Raw genomic sequence first — 22506 nt, forward strand, 5'->3', positions numbered from 1 at the left:
TCCTCGAGGCTTTATGGCTTTTACTATATGGTCTGTGTAATTTTTTTTGTGCATGTAACATTGGGAAAAAAAGTTATTAAATGAAATCTTCATACTTACACAGTGGTTGACACAGGAAGTACAAGAGAAACACGGAACAGAAAATTGTCCATCTTCGTATCCACAATTGGTGTCTCATCACTGATTTTAAAATACTCAATTTTAGAATCATTCTTCTACAACATTTACTCTAACAATGTTTTTACTTCTTCATCAGAACATTTAATTTGCAGTTTATATTTCATAGAATATTATATTATTCTCTTGTGTGCGTTCTTTCTCCATCGATTTTTTTTTAATTTCTTGTATTAAAACATCCCACTTTGAGGGATGTTTTTCTAAAATTTTCTTATACTCGTCGTCACCTAATTTTTTTTTTTACCTTTATTGGCTTAGAGCCCGATTAATGCCAGTTTGTTTCAATTGCGTTTAAGATTTATAAGTTATTTTATGCAATTTAGTTGTTGATCTTTTATTAAGTGTGTGGCACTTTTATTTTAGCGTCAGACGATTTTATTAATTTTTCTAGTTATATCTCTCATCGTGCGTTTTATTTAGGTAGTTTTAAGCTTGGTTTTTTTTCTTCTGTTGTCTTATCATGTAGAATTAGGTTTCTGTTTATCATTATATCACAAGTGCACAGATCAGTTCTCATAATCCATTTGGGTTCCGAACTAACAATGGGGCTGATGAGATCCTCTTCTCCTCTGTGCTCCAAGTTGCTCCTTACCACCTTCAATGGCGATTTTTCCACACATCCCTATCTGCAATGCGTTGTGGGTTGAGAAGAACATGAAAAAGTAATTCTTAGATTGAACTCCGTCTTACACTTGCACAAGGATTTTGTGCACAAGTTCTCACGAGTGAACACTCCACAATTCATCAGCAGGAATATCTTTTTCATTGCATTCTATTGCAGCTCATGTTCCAGAGATGCACGGAAATAAGATTTAGAGAATTTTATCAAAGACATATACAAAGTTCTTGGGCGATGTGACCCCTGGCTCGACTGTCACAGTAGCGAGTGCGAGTCCCGCCCGGTGCAAATGATTGTATGAAACATTGTAATCTGAGTAATAAATTTGTAAACTGAACGATGTACTAAATGCCAATAAAAGGCCCGATGCATAGAAATAAATAAATAAATAAATATTAATAATATATGTAAAGATCAATAGTGAATCTTTTAATCCAGAGTTGAAGTTAACCCTTTATGGACGGAAGGGTCAAAAATTAGAGGTTAGAAAAAATCATTCACAACTTTGATGGTAGGGGGAAGTGGCGCACTTTTGAAAGTGGGGCACCTTTGAAATTGCGTTTTTTTTTACTTATTTCTAAACAAAATTGAGCCTTATCGTGATATAATTTAGCTGGACAAACAGATTGAGAAGCTAAATTAAATCACGATAAGGCTCATTTTTGTTTAGAAATAGGTGAAAAATCGCAATTTCAAAGGTGCCCCACTTTCAAAGCAGCCCCACTTCCCCCTATATGGTCATTTTCAGCGCATGAATGAAGAAAGATTCCCCAGAAAAGCATCGTCAAGCATGAGCTGCTAAACTGGATACCATAGGCTCGCGAACAAATTAAGGATAAGCGGTTGAAAATGATGATGATGATGAGCAAAAATCGTTTTTTTCTGACTATTTTGAGCAAAACATTACATAGCCGTAGGATAGATTTAATTTTTTGGGTCACCACCGGTGACCTAATCGTTCTTAAATGGTTAAAGCTTGCTAAACTTCAGTTATCAGACCTTATTGCCTGGAAGTCCTCTGTTGGCTGGGGATCTTCTAAAACATTAATAATGTAGAACTAAGATCTTATTGCATGTAAGATTAATCAACATTTTAGATCTTGTAAATTTCTTTAATATGATTCGACTTCCGATATATAAACAACCTGTCTTTAAAAATAGCATCAGAAAATAAAACCCCGTATTCCCATCATATTATTTTTTTTTGTACCATGACAAAACGGATAAAATGATATAGCCCTACAGACTACAAAACTAATGCATGTACCATTCCTTTTTGAATATACCTATCCTTGCTATAATTCAACTCTATAAAAATAGTACAAACCTAGAATCGTTCTATTTTGATATTTTCTCTACGGATCATACGTTTGAGGATTTCTAATTAAACCTACACTGAGAGAAATCCGAAAAAGTTAAAATAACATTCCGGAAATGCTAATTTTACCCTGCAGTATTGATCCGAAATCGGTGTAAATATTACCCTTTTTAGGTTATTATGGGTTAAAGTTACCCCTTTTCATGTTAATTTTACCTTCAAAAAGGTGTAAAATTAACATTAAAAAATGTTGATATATTTTTATATCTAAAAAGTGTTAGTTATGAGGAAAAAAAGTTAATCGCACCCTCTTTTTTTCTCAGTGTACAAATAAGCTTTCGCCATTGCCTGTATGAAACATAAGATAATCGATTAATACGGGCTTCAGGACTACAGATTATTCTGGTCCTGGTAAAAATTCAGAAATCCCAAAATCCCGAATTTAAATCCGAATTTTGATCATTTTGGATTTTGGCTTTTGGGATTATGGCCCTTTCGAGTTTTTCACATTCAGGTTTTTGGCTTTCGGGAATTTTGCCACTGATTTTTTCCATAAGTAGTATAATTAAGGTCCCCTATACCAAAATTTGTTATCCGTTTTTGAATATTCTAAAGTAAATCAGAAGTATTTCTTCTTATGCTACAGCAAAACATAAAAAAAAATAAGACTAAATATAAGACTTATAAAATAAGACTTATAGCTCTCAATCAGGTTTACGTAAAGATTCATTCGTTTGTTTTAGCATATCAAATCATTTGACCTTAACTCTTTCGTGTCTTTTGAGACTTTGGACAACTAAGAAGAATTTTTTTTGTTATAAAAAAAATGGGTTTGAGGTTAATTGTAAAGTATAAATCCATATCTAAGATACTTTTTGCAGGTATCTAAATAGCAAAATCTTGGAATACCTTTTTAAAAACGTTTTCTCTGGAGAACCGGTTCATCAAAAAAAATCAAAAACGAAATATTTTCTGTTAGTTGATGAGTTAAACTAGTCATTGAACGAAAGATTTTATTGAGTTTTATTTTTACTTGATTACAACTTATTCTACAAGATGAAATGTGGTGCAAAATACGTCAAAAAAAAATTTTTTTTTGTATGAAATTCTACCAATAATTCAAATTTCTTATTTTGTTTGAAATATCCTTCGTTTAAGGATTAGTTTAACTCATTAGCTAACAGTAAATATATCGTTTTTGGATTTAAGATAAACCAAATCCATGAAGTCTTGTCCACAGAAAAGTTGATTTTTTTCTAAAAAAATCAGAACTGAATGGATAAATTTTTAAAATTTTTAAATGAAAATTTTAGAAAATATAGTGTTACGGCGTTATCACAGTTGCACATTAAAATTTTAATGTGATTCACATTAAATGTCGCTTGTGAGCGTCCAAATATATTATTTGTGTCTTTGAGTCACTTAATATTTGGGGTTTTTCTATTTATTGATAAAGAAGTGGACTTGGCCTGCAAAAATAAGTTTAAATTTACCTAAAACATAAGTATTTTTCACATTAAAAAATTAAAGAGAAAATCGTATTAATCTTTCGTATTAATGCTATAAATCAATTTATATCAAATTTTGCGGGCCAAGTCTACCTTTTTATCAACAAATAGATCAAATTTTGAATATAAAATGATACAAACACACAAATTACATATTTGGACTCTCACCATCGACAATTAATGTGAATCATATTAAAATTTTAATGTGCAAGTGTGATAACACAGTTAAAGTGATACTTTTCTAAGAGTTTGAATTACATTATTTTGTTATTATCTTCACGGGAGTTTCATATTTCTCACCGTTTAGCCTCTAATTAAAAAACGGATTAAACAAAAAATAGGAAAACATCAAAATAATAGATCTTGAAACTTGAGAATTCTAAAATTTTGCTGAAGTCCTATCCCATGGGGTGCAGGGTTCGAAATTTAGGATTAATAAACTTCCACTATCACTTCGTAGGACTTTCTTTCATTCACTTCTAATTTGCTCTACACTATTTCCTATCCGCAATATTTCCACTTGATTAATGAATATGAACAATGTGGATAGTTGACATATATTAATCTATATCTAGAAATTCCTTTGGAAAGTGTTCAGCTCTGTTGCTGAAGAGAATCACTCTCCACAGCGAAAGGTATTCATTTTTATTGGAATATGCAGATTATTGTTGTGGGAAGGTAATTCTGCACGATGGTATGTGTTTGTGTTGGTTCTCTGAGAATCGGAAAGAGTTGTCTGCCATTCTCCCCGGAAGTGAAGCATGAATGAAATAAGGAAGAATAGAAACAAGGATGGTGTGTCTATGAACAAAGTACAGCAGGTGGGCGAAAAGCTTCTCCTCCTTTTTGTGAGGAATGGAAAAGTCTGCACCACAATATCTTCACACTATAAATGATTTCGCCGTACACTAGGGATTCATGTTCCTCCCTCCACTTTGGCGCCCATTCTTATCTGGTGGCTCAGTGGGGTGGCTATATATGTAAGTTGAGTTTATAGAAGGAATATATGCTCCAAAAAGGACGGAGGTTGTGCAGAATCAAATGAAAAGAAATTGGATGTGTGTGTGTTGGGGAGCTTTTCTTTCACGTTCCTTTTTCCCCTTTTTTTTTCTTCCACAAGAACATTTATGGTGTGGCATGAAAGGAAAACAGTGGGTGCGAAATATAGGCACAGCAAATACAATTGAACAACTTTCCATCTTTCGTTGGGCCTCTTTGGCCTCTCTTCCTTCGCATCTTACCCAGTCCCATCATCCCCAATATAATCCATTGGATAGGGGAGCCCAGGCGTTATATTTTATTTTTAACATCACAATATCTTCCACGAAAAGCCATCAAGATCACCTTCCTAACCAATCCTACCAACTTCCACCCCCTCTGACACTGGAAATCCAACTAATGCCATAAGCTGAATTGTGACACTTAATTGATATAAATGTTGAACCTTTGCCATTATGAATCTTAGCTCCATCCACTTAATAATTCTCATTTACATTGCCTCCAAGGAAGGGCCAAGGAAGAAATTGGGCGAGGTGAATGGGAAAAAATCATGCAGTAATGGGAAAGAGGACCCAGGTTTTCAATTCACTGGGTTCCCTTTCCCTTTTTTCCCTATATACCACTTCCTCCACACCTTCCCATCACTTCCACCTCTATTTTATTCTTCCCATGTTGATAAAGATTGATTTACTTTTTACACACCATCCACCTGCATTCCCTCTCTCCATCGTCTTTATCAATAGAGGAAAAAATTCGTACCAGAGGAAATTCCAAAAGAATTCATTGTCTGAGATTCTATTTGAGGTGAAAATTAATTTGCCATTTCGACAAAAAAGAAACACACTACACAAAAAAATCTTGCAGGTGGTCCAAACTTGGTAGAGTTTTATACAAGTCAGTTTTTTGCAATTACTTAGACAATAAATTCTTTTATTGTTAGAAGAGAAATATGTTTTTGTCTTATCCTTATGATGTTTGTCGCCTTAACAGAAATTCAAATTTAAAATGTCTCCACACTGAGAAAAAACGTGGGTGCGATTAACTTTTTTTCTTCATAGCTTTAACCCTTTTTAGGTGTAAAAATATATCAACATTTTTTAATGTAAATTTTACACCTTTTTTAAGGTAAAATTAACGTGAAAAAGGGTAACTGTAACCCATAATACACCTAAGAAGCATAATATTTACACAGATTTCGGATCAATACTGCAGGGTAATATAAACATTTCCGGAATATTATTTTAAATTTTCGGATTTCTCTCAGTGTACTCTACAGAAAGTTTTCGTTCTTTCACTCGCTGACAGCGCCACCTGGTATTCAGTCGGTGCACCTGGGCCTGTCATGTTGAGTGATAACGCGGAATTCTTGCCAATTTTCTTGCCAAGTTAGTCGAAATATATCGTAAAAGCTTATTGGCCAATCATTGAATAATGGCTTTTGCAGAACAAACGGTTAGTGATACCGACTTGCGGTTTTTTGTTTATTAATTACTATGCCGGCATATGCATACATCTTTCGAAACACATTCCGCACTATTTTGAAACACATTTATATCAATACTATATTTGGACTTATATCGACTATTTCTTTAGCGGACAAGGATCGGTATAGTTAAGAAATCATATTACGTCTCATCCTCTGAATAATATCTAATCTGAAAAATCGAAATGTTTAAAACTAAAATTTGTAAAATGAGATCTATTATGTCGTCATGGTTCTATAAAAATGGTTTCCAATGTGGAATTACTTAACATTTCGAAATACATAAAAGTCGCTAGCTATAGTCTAAATGAGTTGAATAATCGAACAATTCATTTTCAAATCACCAAATTTCAGCTTTGGTTTCGAGGAGGTTTTAGTGATAGGTTAATTGTTTTCGTACATGGCACATCTATCCCAAACAAGTCTTTCAATTATAGTAAAGGAAACTTTTCAGTCAACCAGCGTTATCAAACTACCAGCTATACTAGAGATTGTAAAGAATCTCAGCATATGCTTAAGAAAAGCACATTTTAAAATATTTTAGCATGAGTAACAAGTATAGTAAGGTGGGGTAACTGGATGGTTTTCCGAAGAGTGCTACTTAAACGCTTGTTTTTGGACTGATGGAATTCTTTTTTACTTCTTCTAAATCCATAGAATTATTCACAGTTTCATTCAGAAACATAATATAAAAAAAAAATTAACAAAAATATTAAAGAAAATTTAAAAAATAATGATAATACTGAAATAAGTCAGCATGCACTAACTGGGTCGCCTTTTCGCTAATTCACTTTTAATTAAACCTTTGGATTTAAAATAGTTTTTTCACAAGGAAAAAAACAATAAATGTTTTCAATCAACCAGCTGTCATTAGCGAAAATATCACTGCTAGAAAATTTTTAGTGAAGAACCCAGCTGGCACAAGATTGAAAAGAATCGATTACACTCACTTATTTTAACGATAAAAATATTATTTTTGCTTTTTCTCAAACTTGAATAGTTATATTATGTTATTGTAGGAACTACATTACGGAAATAAAAATATTATTTTAAGTGGATTAGTCATAAACGATCCAGATAGCGAAGCGCCCGGATTAGCACACTTGACTATATACGCTGAAATAAATAAATAAATCCGACAAACGCATATCATTTATGGGTACATTAACGATTTATTGCCAATTAAGTCCGATGCATACGGGTTAGGAATTTTAAGATCTTTCAAGAAAATCCAAATTTAAGCAATTTTTTTTTTTTGAAAAATAAGCCCTCAAAAGTGGTAGAACCGGTAGAACTTAGACTTTGGAAAATTTTATATCGAAATTTTTTCGATTTAATTCGGTACTAACCGAATACTGATTTTTTTTATAAACGACATGGACCATGAAGCTTATTTCTTCAGTGGACAAGCATCCCTATAGTATCTTTAAATCCATACAGGTCTCATCTTCTGAAGCCTAATACATAATTAAAAAATAGTAGTGTTAGGTGCTACCCCGCAGTGTTCGATGTTTTGGAGAATTTCCATTTGAGTCATGTTCTTAATGAGGTTGTTCTACTTTACGATCTGCCCAATCTGCATTACAGTGTTTTGTACGAAGATTGAGAAACCATAAAAAATCTAATGACGTTATCTCCAATCGTATGATCTCTAGATTAGCAGCAAATTTATATAAAATTGGCGTAATTTATGTAAAAACACAAACTAAAAATAAATAGGTAGGGAATATTTGCCCTCTATTTTAAATTCGATGTATTACAGGATCAATTGGCGATTAATTTCTAAAAAAAAAACAGCAAATTAGCAAATAAAGCCCCCCACAGGATTCATTGAACTTATGGGTTAATGGTCAATCAATAAATGGTTAGTAATGTAGTATTACAAGGAATGGAAAATTAATTAAAGCTTGGAAGTTATGGATGGAAAAAAACCTCATAAATATTAATACTCTTCTATCTCTCCTCTTCCGAAATATTCACAATGCGGCAACAAAAATATTTTCACATGCTCTTTCAACCCCTTTCCGCATCCATATGTGGTTTTTCAATCAATACATATTTTCCGGGTGAGGGGAGAGTTTGACAGCATTATATTATGGATGTGCAGAAAAAAATTTAAATGGTGAATTAAATTTTTGTCGGATTAATTCAGATGGAAAAATGTGTGTTTGAATTTATAGAAATTATTTGAAAATTTTATAACACTTAAGGGATGGAGTTTTTGCTCAAACAATTGATTGGCTGGTTTTTTTTTCACTGGGAAATGAGAATGAGTTTCTTTTTAGAAGAGGGAAATGATGTGCTTGAGATGTGTGAAATAAATTTAGAATGCCAAAAATTTTTCTATTTCCGCAATTTATAAATAAAATAGACAAAAGAATTGGGGAGGATGGAAGTAAAGCAGGAAAAAAAATCAAGAGTGTTGAGCAAAAGTGAGGTAATTTTTTCTCATTCTCTCCCATTTCTTTGTGTACGGATATTTGTATTTTAAAAATTGAAGAAATTGGTGCTATTATGGTGGGAAACTGGAGGTGAACAACCAAATGGAGCTACGATGTGGAAATATTCTCCACCTTGTGATGGTGTGCAAAAAATATCAGACCATTATATGGCGCTAAGTTGAATTTCCATCCCACAGCCCCTTTTGCGGAAGAGTGGAAGTGCATGAAAAGAAGGAGGAATAACCGACTAAAGCTCTTGATGGGAAAAACTCCTTACATGCTTTCTTCTGACAACTGAAAATTCTTCCAACCTTCTTCGCTTAGATACACAATCTCTGGGTGGTAAAAAAAACCTCAAGGTTAAGAATGCCAAATTTGCTCTCCCTTTGGACACTCTCAGAATATATGTGCTTGCATACAGTGTGTGCGTGCGTTGCGTGGGAGAGCACTAAGCAAAGCTAATGCTCAACAGTGTGATGCTGAGGATCACAGAAAGTAGGATAAAGTGTGGGTAGTAGCCTTTTTTTTGCAGAGTGGATGGGAGCATAGATTTCACCTTTGGTGACAAATCCAAACATACTTTCCCTTCGCTATTGAACCGATCATGGAAAATTGCGAGGAAATTTCATGGCGTCTAGAAATTCAAAAAATTATAGGAGACGGACGAGTAAGGTTGAACATCTATTAAAACTATTCTGAAATAAAACCAACTATGAAAATCATATTAGTTTAGAAAAATAAAATTTTAAGAAATCACTGCTCAATATAAAATAGAAAGAAGAAAACTTATAAGAAAAAAGTTATCAAGGTCAAATCATAGAGGAAATCTATGTAATTTTACCTTATCTGAATTCATAATATAAAGTTAGTATGCAAAGAGTAAAAGTTAAATAGTTAAATATTAAAAGTTGAATAGAGTTACTAGGGTAAAGTGATATAATTTAGAATTAATGTTACAAGTTGGTCAATTCGTCGGTACAATTTGGACATGGTTTTCTTCTTGATAAATACAGTACAAAATTTGTTTATAAGCACAAGGAACCAAATTATAAAACTAAAGCATTAAAAATATACAAATAAAAATGAAGTACTAAATTTATCAAGACAAAAAGCCCTGTCCAAATTGTACCACTGACTGTCCAACTTGTACCACTTTACACTATGCATCTATAAAATTAGATATTTTAAATTAAAATCGGATTCTGAAGTACTTCACTTAAGGGAAAACTAAAGAGCAATGATAATTTTCTAAACTTCAAGTCCAACATAGTAAAATTTTATCAATAAAATTATTGTCGAAACATTTGTCATTAAATTTTCGATTAGACTATTCGGTTTTACCGTTACTAGCAGTGAGCAACTAAGTTGTAGAATTAATAGAGCTTTATCTTTCTTAGTCGACAATAAAATACGGATTGATCGGAAAATTCTCTTGCAAATTGTAGAATGGTATGTGAGGAGCAAAGTTAAGGCAAACAGGCTCAGATAGTGGAACGGCCTATGTGCATTCTCTTCAACCTGGTACTGAAAAAAAGCGATCAGTGATTCATGCTCACGCAGAGTAGGGTCATTCTCAATAAATCCACTCAGCTTATAGCCTAACCTATGCCGACGATGTCGATATCATGGAACGCACTCCCAGAACTGTACAAGAGTCAACAACAACATCTGTACAACATCGCAACAGAAGACCGCTTTGAAGTCGGCTACTGAAATGCTGAAATCCTACAGGGTCTATTTGCCTCTATCAAGAGTTTTTCGGTCCAGAGCCTTATTCCGGCTTCAGGCCTATGCTTTAGCCCAGTTCCTGATGATCTCGAAATTCAAAATAGAAACCAAGTTTATTGGTTTTTCAAAAATTAATGAATCGCTTGCTCATATTGTTCAATCTTAAGAGATAATTTTCCAAAAGTCTGAAGCTCGTATAAGTTGTAAAGACTAAGCTACTGCTGTATAGGACTATGATTCAATTCTCAGTGAAGAGAATTGCGAACTCTTAGCCGCGTTTTAGAAAAGAATTCTACAACAGATTTTTTTCACAACCATAAGGTGTATGAGCGCTATTTTTCGAGGAAAGGAGGTTGTCCCAGCATCCGGTGGACCAACGGCAAGCACCAGAACGACTGCTCATTTTAGGGGTGTGGAATCGGAGAACAGTGGTGAAGAACAGACTAGACTGGCAACGGATCCTGAGTCAGGCCAAGACCAGTAATTGGTTGTAGCGCCAATTAAATGAGTAAGTAAGTAAGTAAGTATTTAGTACCACTCTACGTGTGGCTCTAAGCTAAACGTCATTGGGAAGTTCTTTTTTTTAAATTGTATTTTTGTTGAAATTTCTACATTTCCTTTGACAGTAGTACAAGGGTGACATGATACCTTCTTCTCGATATTGAGAAATCATAGCCGATATTCGATACTATCAATTCTATAGTATCGAAAAGTTATCATGCCACCTCAGGTGATTTCCTAAAAAAAAAGTAAATTTTGGCAAAAACTGCTATGAATGCAAAGAAGCCTTAAAGTTTACTTTAGAGAGATGTCTCCGGTGATTGCCAGTGAAAATGTTAGTCACCCTAAGATGAAAACACTTTTTTGGTTTTGCCCAGAGCTTTTGATCCTGGTGGAGATCTTCTTCAGTGATCAACTAAATTGCGTTTCCAGAGTCTTTCTTAGGGATCGTATGGTTCATGGGGTTCCAGATCATCACCAGCAGGATGTCAGTGTGGGGCGGCTTTCCTTCTGGAGAACTTTTCTCAACTATTTTTGTTTTTGTGGTGTTCTCTGAGAAAAACTAAATTTTGTGCCGGTTGGTCTAAAGACCATGAACCACACGATCTCTAAGAAAGACTCTGGAAACACAATTTAGTTGACCACTGAAGAAGATCCCTATCAGGATCGAAAGCTCTGGGCAAGACCAAAAAAGTGTTTTCATCTTAGGGTGACTAACATTTTCACGGCAATCACCGGAGACATCCCTCTAAAGTCAATTGCGTCAGTTCAACGTTGAGAAACTTAAAGTTTACCTCCATTTAGCAGTTACGTGAGATGCTGTAAACCAATTTAATTTAAATTTATGTGCCAGTTAGTTAAAAAAAGGAATCATATTTTTAAAGAAGAATAATTTTGCAAAACTTTCAGACATTTGCTATCCACAACAAAATAAAATTGTGAAGGGATCATTTGACTAAATGAATTTAAAAGTCAGGGAAGATGTTTTAAACAAAATTTTAAAAACAAAACTTGACTTATTAATTCAAACTTAGTTTTCAAAATAATTTTGGGAACATATTTCCGGTTTGCTTATTTATAAATCGATTGGTTGTATATTTAATACCGATTTAAAGTGGTTAAAAAACATTTCAAACGACATCCAAATTTTACTGAAGTAATATAAAAATTTTCTGGATACCAACGATAAGATGGCGGTGGATGGTAACTTAATCTTCAATCATATTAGTATTGTTATATTTTCAAGAGAATCACATTTCAGAAGTACTTATTGCTATGAATAAATTAATTAATTAATAAAAACTTGGCATAAAAATTCGTATAAGATACTTAAAAAATTTGAATATGGCATAAGTTGAAGTTAATGGACGAATTGTTCATACACTGAGAAAAAAAAAGTTGCGATTAACTTTTTTCCTCACAAAAAAATGGACATTAAAAAGGGTAATTTTCACCCCTAGTACACCGATTTTGGATCAATACTGGAGGGTAAAATTAACATTTCCGGAATGCTATGTTTAACTTTTTCGGATTTCTCTCAGTGTAACGATTAAAATATATTTGAAAGCGTGAAAAAATGCAAAAGTCGTTTTAAGGCATATTAAACACTTATTATAAATCATGTTGAGTGTTGAGCACTAAAAATTAAATTGGGCCAGTAATTCTAAATCTTTACAAAAATGTTAATAACATGTAGGGTAAATGACCTAATTCAAAACCATTTCCAGACGCTTTAACTTTGACAGAAGATTCAACACATTAAATTCATATTTTTTCTGAAGAGAATTACATAAATTTGCTCCTTGACTCTTCTAGAATGTTACTGTTTAGTGAAAATTCTTTAAATAAAATTTGAAAACTTCTTAAATACAAGAAAAATACGCGAGAATAAAATGCTTCTATTGGAAACAAATTAATCCAAATGGAGACAAGGGAAAGTTTCTAATTGGAGACAAACAGTGTAAGTGAAACCGTTACGAAAGGTCTCCAAAACCTTGTTGAGTGCAGGATTTGTTCTTATTCCTATCAATCCTAGAAATTCCTTATCCTAGAAAATCTCTCCAAAAAATCATATTTCCAGGGTTTCCTATTGAAGCATTTGCAGACACTTCAGAAAAACCTTTCTTGTTTACGAAATAGGTAATTATTTCATTTGAAAACTTCACACCGTTAACAATAAGCATTAGCACTTAATTTAGCTAAAATTAGCCAGAAATATGACATAAATGTTAAACAAAACGAATAAACAACAGTCACTTTATTGCGTTTTTCATTGGAAAATATGATCGATTGATGAAAAATTCAATGGTGAAAAGGTACTTTTAATTTTTCTGAGAAATTATCAAATTAAAATTTGTGAATATGAATGGATTTTCGCTTTATTTGGCGCAAAATTAACTGAATATTGAAACTGAGGTATAGAAAATTTATAAATATAATAATTTAGTACTGTATTTATCATGAAAACAGTGACGTTTCCATTTGGAATAGCGGAAAATTTCCATTTGAAGCAGGTTTTGAATTAGCTTAATTTACCCTACTCCCCCCTGTTCCAAAAAATATCGTAAATTTGGAAAAATTCTGGGATAGTAATTCACTTCGGTTTTATAGATAATTTCTATTCTATTAATTTGTTTATGATTTTTTACTAGTTTTGTTTCATTATTTTATGGTTATGCCCACATCTTCGATTTTCAATCTTCAAAAAGAGTAATTTTTACTTTTGAAAAAATTATTTTATTAATTTATTTGTGATTTTTTGAGGAATTGGAATCAAAGACATCAAGTCACGTTTTAGATAGCTGTTATTTGCAATTTATTCCTTCAGGAATAAGACAATTTTTCTATTACTTATTTATTGAGAATTTTTTATGTGTGATTTTTATATAATTTTGAATATATCTATTAATATTTTTAATTTATGTGTACAAAATTGAGTAAAGCTGGACAACATTTATTAGAGATTTTTGTACATTTAAACAATCTAAAGATCAAATCATTAAAAGAATTTTCTTGTACCACATTTTGGACAAGGTTTTTGACTTAATCTCTTTAAAAAAATTCTCTGATATTTCTAAGTTATATTTAAAAAAGAATGCATACCTAAATTGAAATAACCTCTGCCTATATGGTGAGATTATAATTTCAATGAATAACTATTTTAAACTTAAAAGTCCTCCTTATATATCAATGTAATATCTTTCAAACTTTTTATTTAACTTTTAACTCTATTGAATTTCTTCACCTTCGCTGCTACTTTATTAGCTTCATAATACTTGTTGGGATGCAATTTAAGTTTTGCAAAAGTTGCAGCTAAAATTTATACGAGGACACGAATAGGGTCAATGATTCCGGTAATATCGTGCAGCCTTCAAAGCGACTGAAATTCGTAGAGCTTGGCTAAGTTTATTACCACTGAATTTACACTATAGAGATGCTTTTCACTGAAATTCCTGGTTTTATGTATCTATGTTTAAATATTTAAATTGCCTGACACTCTGAATATATTTGGATGTTGGGATTTTGGGTATTGGAACTTTATTGAGTAACTGGGGATATATTTTTTTTTGCAATTTAAGTTCAAAGGTATTAAAGTTTGGACATTTTCCTTGTTACATTTCCACGGAAAATTCCACAGTATTTCCCCTACTTGAGAGTAATGAGTATAGGCACCCTCTGGGCTTTATTTCATCTGAACAAGAACATAAGTAAGGTGATATGTGGAGCGTTCACTGAGAGTTTGGGTCAAGTTTAAACTTTATCAAGTAGGTTTGCATTACACATGTGAGAGGTCCATTCTTGTACTGGAGTATCTCTGGTGGTGCCAGTTGTTGGTCCAATGATGGGATTTGCGGTGAATGGGACAGTAAACTTGCTCACCGTATCCATTCTGCATGTCTGTTAATACTTTTTCGCCATTTATCAATCCAGGGCTCCTAATTCAATTTTCCGCTTTTCTCTTCCGTCGTTCCATCTTTGATGCGTCTTATCATCATCTCTCTTCCTTATTACTTTTGCCGTTTTGCCACCCTCACTATCTCTTCACACCCCCCCTGAGCCCTATCTTGCCTCTGAGTAGCTCATTTGGTTACTTTTGCCCCGCACAAGTGTTGATCCTTTCCCAAGATTTCCACACTTTAATACATTTGCAGTAAAATTTCGTTGGAACACATTATTTGCACAATTTGCTTTTTAACTAATTTTTGTTATAATGCGAATTATATTTTAAAAACTGCGATAAAACTTGGAAAAAAGTAAACTCTTTCTAGGGATGTGCTGAAGAATTAAAAATTTGTGCTATCCTTTGAGGATTCTTTCGGACAGCTGGGTTAACACTTGACGTAATCCAGAGAAAAAGAGAAATTATCCAGGGGTTCACTTTACATTATATCTCCTTGAGAGTCCGTTGAATTCATCAACAATTTCAATTCACCAAAAAAAAAAAGGAAAGAGTCCTTTCGTAGCCTTCAATGAACACGTCCAAAGGCGTCTATAAAGTGATTCGTTAGCCTCACTGGAGCTTTTTTCTGATTCTTTTCTAGCAAGAACTTATTCACAAGGTGGTATCGTTTTTTTTTCTGCACGCGCTGATAAAAGGTGAATTTTTGGGGGTGGGCGGGAGAAAAAAACTGAAAAACTGATTATCTTCTGGTAGGGTATTGTCTCTTGTGACTCTCGATATTCACTTGAGTGCGCTTTTTTTAAGCGAGGGATGAGCTGTATTTTTTTATTTAATATTTTTTTCTGGGAAATTTTGTATGATAACTAAAAAGTGTTCTGACTTGTGTGGTGTTGGAAAAAAAGCACACAAAAAAAGTTACACAGACATTTTGTGTCCTCCCGTCTATGTCGAAGACAACAGAACAACCCGAAACCGGAACACCAACTACTTGGTGGCTGGAAAATCTGCGAATCCACTCTCTCTCTAGGGTTGAAATTTTCCCCATGAGCCAGTACCTAAACCCCATTCGGATCATACCCGAATGCAGTACGATTCGACGTGGGAGATGCTTTTCTCAGGGACCAGCTTCCCATCCTTGTAACGGGCACCCCGAGACAATATGATGCGTGCGCAATCATCGTGACATCCCTGTTCTGGAATTTCCACTTTATCATTATTTTCAGGCATTTTTCATTTCCTATTTCCCCAAATTCATCCAGAATTTTCCCACATAGTGCTTCTCAATGCTTCTCCCGGAACCCCTTTCTTGAAACCGTATCATGCCAGTTCCAAAAAATCCGAAAAAATTCCACACCCCTCGTGCTTCACTGGAAAACTCACCCTGAAAAGGACGTGTTGCAATTTTCCACGGAGACCACGGTAAAACCTCTCATGCAGGAGAGGATAGGAGCTCAACACAGGAAGCCCCAAGTTGAGCAAGAGAAAGAGAGAAGGAGAGTGCTTTTCGAGAAAATATTCCAGGGAGAGCTTTAGAGCTTTTTTTCCTCATCAGCTTTTCGCTAATATCTCCCAAACAAAACTCTCATTTCTCTCTGGTCATGTGTACAAAGCATCAACCAACAGCCACAGATTATTCCCCTGAACAATTGACGGGTGTATATATATGTGTGCTATGTACCCGAATCCAAAGAGATATATACATCAACTCCCCCATATACTCCTTCAAAGTGTACATCATGTACAGAGACCCAGCTAAAAAGTCTCAAGCAATGTCAGTCACTGGCTCAAGAGACGAATGACAATTTCGATCAACTACTGAATTACATCTCTATGATCTCAAGTGCCATCGTATGCCATAGATAGGGCTCAGCCATACGATTTAATGAACATTTTCCACAATTGAGCAGATAATCAATTGCTATCACTCAGACTCTCTCACTGGATATTGCTTTGCTATATTCTGTATATTTTTCTACACGTCGTCAAATCTCTGAGCAAGAGTTGCAGGAAAATTACAGGAAGCATCCTCAAAGTGTAAGTTATTCAAGCTTTTAGGGTGATGGGACCGATTATGGCCAATATGCTGCACCTATCTTCACCTCTGGATGCTGTAGTATGTAAAATACTTCGGATTTAACAGAGGAATAATGTCCTCCTGGATGGATCAGGGGTACTGATACTGATATCAGTGTCAGTATGATAACTGCAAAAATTAAAAGCAGTGAAATTTCCATTCAAACGTTTGACAAAGGGAAAAAATAAGTTTTTCACTTTATCTGGGACTACCTTTAGATGTTAATTAAATAAATTAGCCCCATTTTTATTAAAATTTTAGTTGTTTCACACCAAAATTTAGTAATCATATTTTTCTGAATGAATGTTTTTTTTTTATATTTTGGTATATAAAAACCTGTGATAAGCACAGATAAGCTTATAACTTGCGGTGCTTGCAACTCCGAATGCGTGAAAATTCGATTGTAAGTTGAATTTTGGGGGCAAAGAATCGCGTCGAGTAAACTTTTTTCGTCGGTCGAAATGAATAAAATTGGCTCGACGCGATTCTTTACCACCAAAATACAACTCACAATCGAATTTTCACGCATTACGAGTTGCAAGCATCCTGAGTTGTACGCATTTCGAAGTCGCCTATGAAGAATCTCAGCTACCATAGGCTTATTTGGTCTTATCACTGGTCATTTTCTATTTTAAATAATCTGAGTGGGGAAGGCGAATAAGAGAAAAAAAGTTTTTTTGAAATCGGTTAAGCATTCACTGGTAAAAATTAAAGGATCAAATTGAACCAAATTTGATCCTTTTGCAAAGGATGGATCAAATTTCAAACTCTGAATGCACATTTATCATAATAGAACATGTTAATTTGATGCATCCTTTGCAAAATGATCAAATTTGGATCAATATTATCCTTTTATTTTTTTTTTACAATGTTGGAGATAGAGGCCGGTCCATATGGATATAGTAAGGGTCAGGGTACAGTGGGTTGGGGTAGAGACGGATGGGACCCATCGTTAGAAAGCTTTTCTGCCGTTTTGCTTTTGGAGGCTTGTGTGTAGTCGGCGGCAGCCGCCGCTCGAGCTGCTAGTAACTTCTAACAATTACTTTCAATTTCCCTTTCTGCTGAGACAATATTTATACTTGTAAAGCTCGAGTGAATAAATATATTATTATTATTATTATTATTAGATCTTGATCTCAGATATAATATATATACTAAAATTTTGTCAAAATCGCTTTAGAAACACCAAAAATGCAGTCCAGTAGTGGCATTTTTGGTTATAGCTCGGGTCAGGGAACATCGAGAGAGGCGTGCGACCCACCTTTGGAAAGGTCTCGACCTCAGCTACAATATACTAAAATTTAAAGGAAAAGCATAATCTAGTTTTCGAAATATTCGAGATCGATTAATCGAAAATTGATTTTTCGAATAATCGAAAACACCCAAAAACATTCCAAAACACCAAAATTTTTCGTATTCCGATAATTAGAACCGGAGATCCGGAGATATGACCCTTCAAAAACTCAAATTTTGTTGTCAGGGGTTGTGTTTGTCAGGGAACCTTAAGTTTAGTATTGCTCGAAAGCCCTTAGGGAAAGGATCTGATTGAAAGAGTGAAATAGGTTCCAGTTCAATTATTAGTTATTACACTGAGAGAAATCCGAAAATGTTAAAATAACATTCCAGAAATGTTAATTTTACCCTGCAGTATTGATCCGAAATCGGTGTAAATATTACCCTTTTTAGGTGTATTAGGGGTTAAAGTTACCCTTTTTCATGTTAATTTTACCCTCAAAAGGTGTGAAATTAACATTAAAAATGTTGATATATATTTACTCCTAAAAAGTGTTAAAGTTATGAGGAAAAAAAGTTAATCGCACCCTCTTTTTTTTCTCAGTGTAGGACTGGGTTTGGTCAATTATTAGGATCACAGATCCTGAAACAACGAACAAAATGAACACAATTTAAAACCTCACGCCTCCGGCACACCTTTCAGATCGGTAAAATTTTATGAAATTAAAATTCACAGCTCTTTCCTTCTGAAAAGATTTCTATAAGTCTATCCCACTCTTCTCACTCAAAATTAGATTGAACTAAATTTAATTTGGTCTGATGTTTAATTGAAGAAAAAGAGTCCAAAAAAGTGAGATAGATATATGCAAAACGTTTGAAAAAGAAAGGTGTGGATTTCTATTACATGAAATTTTACTGATCTATTTAAAACGTATGTCTGAGCCATTAAGGACCTTTTTGAAAGCAGTGCATGATAAAATGAACTTTGCACCAGTTTCACAAAGAAACCCAAAATCAAATGAAAGCAGGAAAAATTTTGAAAAGTCAAAATAAAAATAACAATTGTTTAAAGTAGAGAGCCCCCAAATCCCACGTCTTATGAATCCCTAGACCAATTGACAAAGCAAGTGTTTTCTATTTCGTTAGATCACAAGCAACAATGGAGAAGTTTTAGTTTATTAGATTCAATCTGGTAATTTTAACTTTAAGCGTTTTTCTTTACATTTTCAGATTTTATTGAATTTCTATAATAACTTCATCATATGCGAAAATCTAATATGTATGTCGTCTTTGAAAAGCAATCCTCATAAATATTCTTTTCCCAAAACCTCTTAGAAGTTCAGCTCTTCTCACTGACAGAATAATTTGATCCAATTGAGAATTGTGAAAGGTGTTTATGATTTTCTTCACTGAATAAGTCGCTTAAAATACGGGTAAATTTTGATCAATCCCACGAAAGAAAAAATCCTATGAAATTAAACTTGGTATTGAAACACTTGGATATTAAATGGAGTGAGAGGATTAAATGAAATTTGTACAGTTTTCTTACACGTGGAAGCCAAAAAAAAACAGAAGAGAGATGGAGGGAAAGTCATAGGTCAAGGATAAGGCTTTCACAGTCTCACTGTGAGAAAAATCTCTTACTGTCCCCATGGAAGGGAAGAATGGAAGGGAACAAGAAACTTTTTTTTATGATCAATCAATAAAAATGTCGTTAATCAGATCCCATAGTCACTTTCTTGTGGATACAATATGCATATAGGCTAACATTTTGGAGTGTACCAGAAAAGCTGTTTCACCAGTCATCGTCACTTTTCGGAAAATTTTAATGCTAAATTAATTTATGCAGACACATACTCTAAACAATTTCCTATTCAGCTTTCTCGAGAGCTAAACAAAAACTTTTCTGTATATATTCCACGATAATAATTTATTGTTGTATCGTTGTATCCAATTCAAGTTCGATTAAATGACATCATTCATGCCATTGCATAAATTTGTTCTCATTATGGAGAGATGATAATGGGGAAAAGGAGTTAAAAGAGCTCGGAAGAGTTTGCAAATACGAAAAGGGTTGACAAGTACCAAATTAAGCATATATTAAATAAAGTTTTACATTAGATTAGGACACTTAAAAAAATCTATTATTTTTTTTTCAAACGCATTAATGTGAAATAAAGATCAATAGACAAACCCTTGAATAAAATAACGAAAACAAATAATTTTTTAATTATGTATTTATATCAAAATTAGTGTTTTTTTTAATTCAGAACTAAAGACTAATGAGTTCAATTAAAAAATTATAAGATCATTGGAAAATGTTGTTGTTCGTAGGTTAAAGAAAGAGATTTGTCATTAAACTTAAAAATCTTTACTTGAGAAAACTAATATTGACAATAATCTGATGATCGTCGAATGGGAAATTTCAGCCCAGAATAAAAAACTCTTCTTCCCAAAGCTTTCGGTGCCCTACACTGAGAGAAATCCGAAAAAGTTAAAATAAAATTCCGGAAATGTTTATTTTACCCTGCAGTATTGATCCGAAATCGATGTAAATAATACGCTTTTTAGGTGTATTAGGGGTTAAAGTTACTCTTTGTCATGTTAATTTTACCTTTAAAAGGCGTAAAAGTAACATTAAAAAAATGTTGATATATTTTTACACCTAAAAAGTGTTAAAGTTATGTGGAAAAAAAAGTTAATCGCATCCCCGTTTTTTCTCAGTGTACGCACCTTCTTCAGTGGTCGAAAATGTCAGGTTTCTGGGGCTTTGTTTTTCTTGGGGGCCAAAGAGATGTCTTCATTGGGTACATGGATTCCGAATCACACACTTCACGAATAATTCTACAGCGATATTCTACTTTTTACAATAAATTCATTACACAAGTTAAACAAAATTAAATAAAATGCTTTCATTGGCTAATGACTCTCTTTTTCTTTTTGTTGGCGTCTTTTTGGTATTCTTTGTGTGGAAAAACTCTGTGTGAAAAAAATAAAACCTAATGTATTTAGAAAAAATCAAAAAGACTTCATTTTAGATTTTTTATAAAGATATTAATAACAATTATTATTATTATTAAAACATTAGTTTTTCAGTATGATTTGAGTTCAAGAATTGGATTTTTTTTTTACTTTGATAGTTAGTTTGATAAATAGTTTGTGTTTAAACGATATTTTAATAATTAAATTAACTTTAGCGCTATGTAATATTTTTAGCATTAAAATTTATTGAAATTTCTCAAAAATGATCAACAATAGTTAATAACACAAAGTTTCTGTTTATTTGAACAAAGTAGAGGAAATCAAGGCAAAATTAGTCAGAAATTCTAACTAGCAATTAATAACTAGAGGAAAGTGTACACTGACTGAGAGAAATCCGAAAAAGTTAAAATAACATTCCGGAAATGTTAATTTTACCCTGCATTATTGATCCGAAATCGGTGTAAATATTATGCTTTTTAGGTGTATTATGGGTTAAAGTTACCCTTTTTCATGTTAATTTTACACTTACAAGGGTGGAAAATTAACATTAAAAATGTTGATATATTTTTACACATAAAAAGTGTTAAAGTTACGAGGAAAAAAAGTTAATCACACCCTCTTTTTTCTTAGTGTATAGACTGGTTTACTCAATATTCGTATTTAGCCAAACTATAATGTCCCAATATTTAATTTTACCTCTAGCTAATCCTGCCCGGTTTCTCCTAAGTAAAAATTTTGCAATAGAATTCTTTTAAGACTACAGAGGGAGGTGGGGCTATTTTAAGCTGTCACGCTTACACTGAAATACGATTTTTTCGCATATTTCTAAAGGAAGATGGGTCTTACAATTATTTTATTTAGTTCTACAATTACTTTACAGAGCTAAATTGCATTGTTTTAAATCCAAATTTCCTTTAGAAATATGCGAAGAAATTATATGTCTATAGAACCCCACCTCTCCCTATAATATTTCTTGGCTCACTTTTGGGCCATGCTACCTTAGAGGTCAATTTGTAGCCAGAATATATCAAAATAATATTTACTAAAATTTATACACTGAGAAAAAACGGGGGTGCGATTAACTTTTTTCCTCAGAACTTTAACACTTTTAGGTGTAAAAATATATCAATATTTTTTAATGTTACTTTTAAACCTTTTTAGGGGTAAAATTAACATGGAAAAGGGTAACTTTAACCCCTAATACACCTAAAAAGGGTAATATTTGCACCGATTTCGGATCAATACTGCAGGGTAAAATTAAGATTTCCGGAATGTTATTTTAACTTTTTCAGATTTCTCTCAGTGTAGCTTAAATTGTACAAGAAGTATAAATAGAAGATTAAAAGCCACTTTATCCAGAGTAACAGTTAAAGTTAAAACTTTTATTGAAACATTTATACGCCCTCGATTTGATGGCTTCTGCAAATCCTCATGAGTAAAAAACGTGTTATGTTTACCTAATTAGTCATGAAAAGCGCAAACTTATGCGAAACTGCCAACATCTTCTGGAACAATGCCAAAGAAAGAAAATCATGATGATCT

At 33.2% G+C, this 22506-nt stretch overlaps 1 protein-coding gene across 1 annotated transcript in view; it reads right to left on the bottom strand.

The window, feature by feature from the left end:
• Positions 1 to 15689, bottom strand: part of LOC129805216 (neuronal acetylcholine receptor subunit alpha-7-like) — a 122404-nt gene extending 106715 nt beyond the window's left edge. Inside the window, exons 1-2 of the mRNA XM_055852988.1 lie at positions 14554 to 15689; positions 100 to 803 (exon numbers count right to left, since the gene is read on the bottom strand). Coding sequence (XP_055708963.1) covers positions 100 to 211 — 112 coding nt within the window. The 5' untranslated portion in view covers positions 212 to 803; positions 14554 to 15689. The remainder of the gene's footprint in view (positions 1 to 99; positions 804 to 14553) is intronic.
• Between the last annotated feature and the right edge of the window lie 6817 nt (positions 15690 to 22506).

The sequence above is a fragment of the Phlebotomus papatasi genome, chromosome 3, assembly GCF_024763615.1.
Source record: "Phlebotomus papatasi isolate M1 chromosome 3, Ppap_2.1, whole genome shotgun sequence".
Lineage (NCBI taxonomy): Eukaryota > Metazoa > Arthropoda > Insecta > Diptera > Psychodidae > Phlebotomus > Phlebotomus papatasi.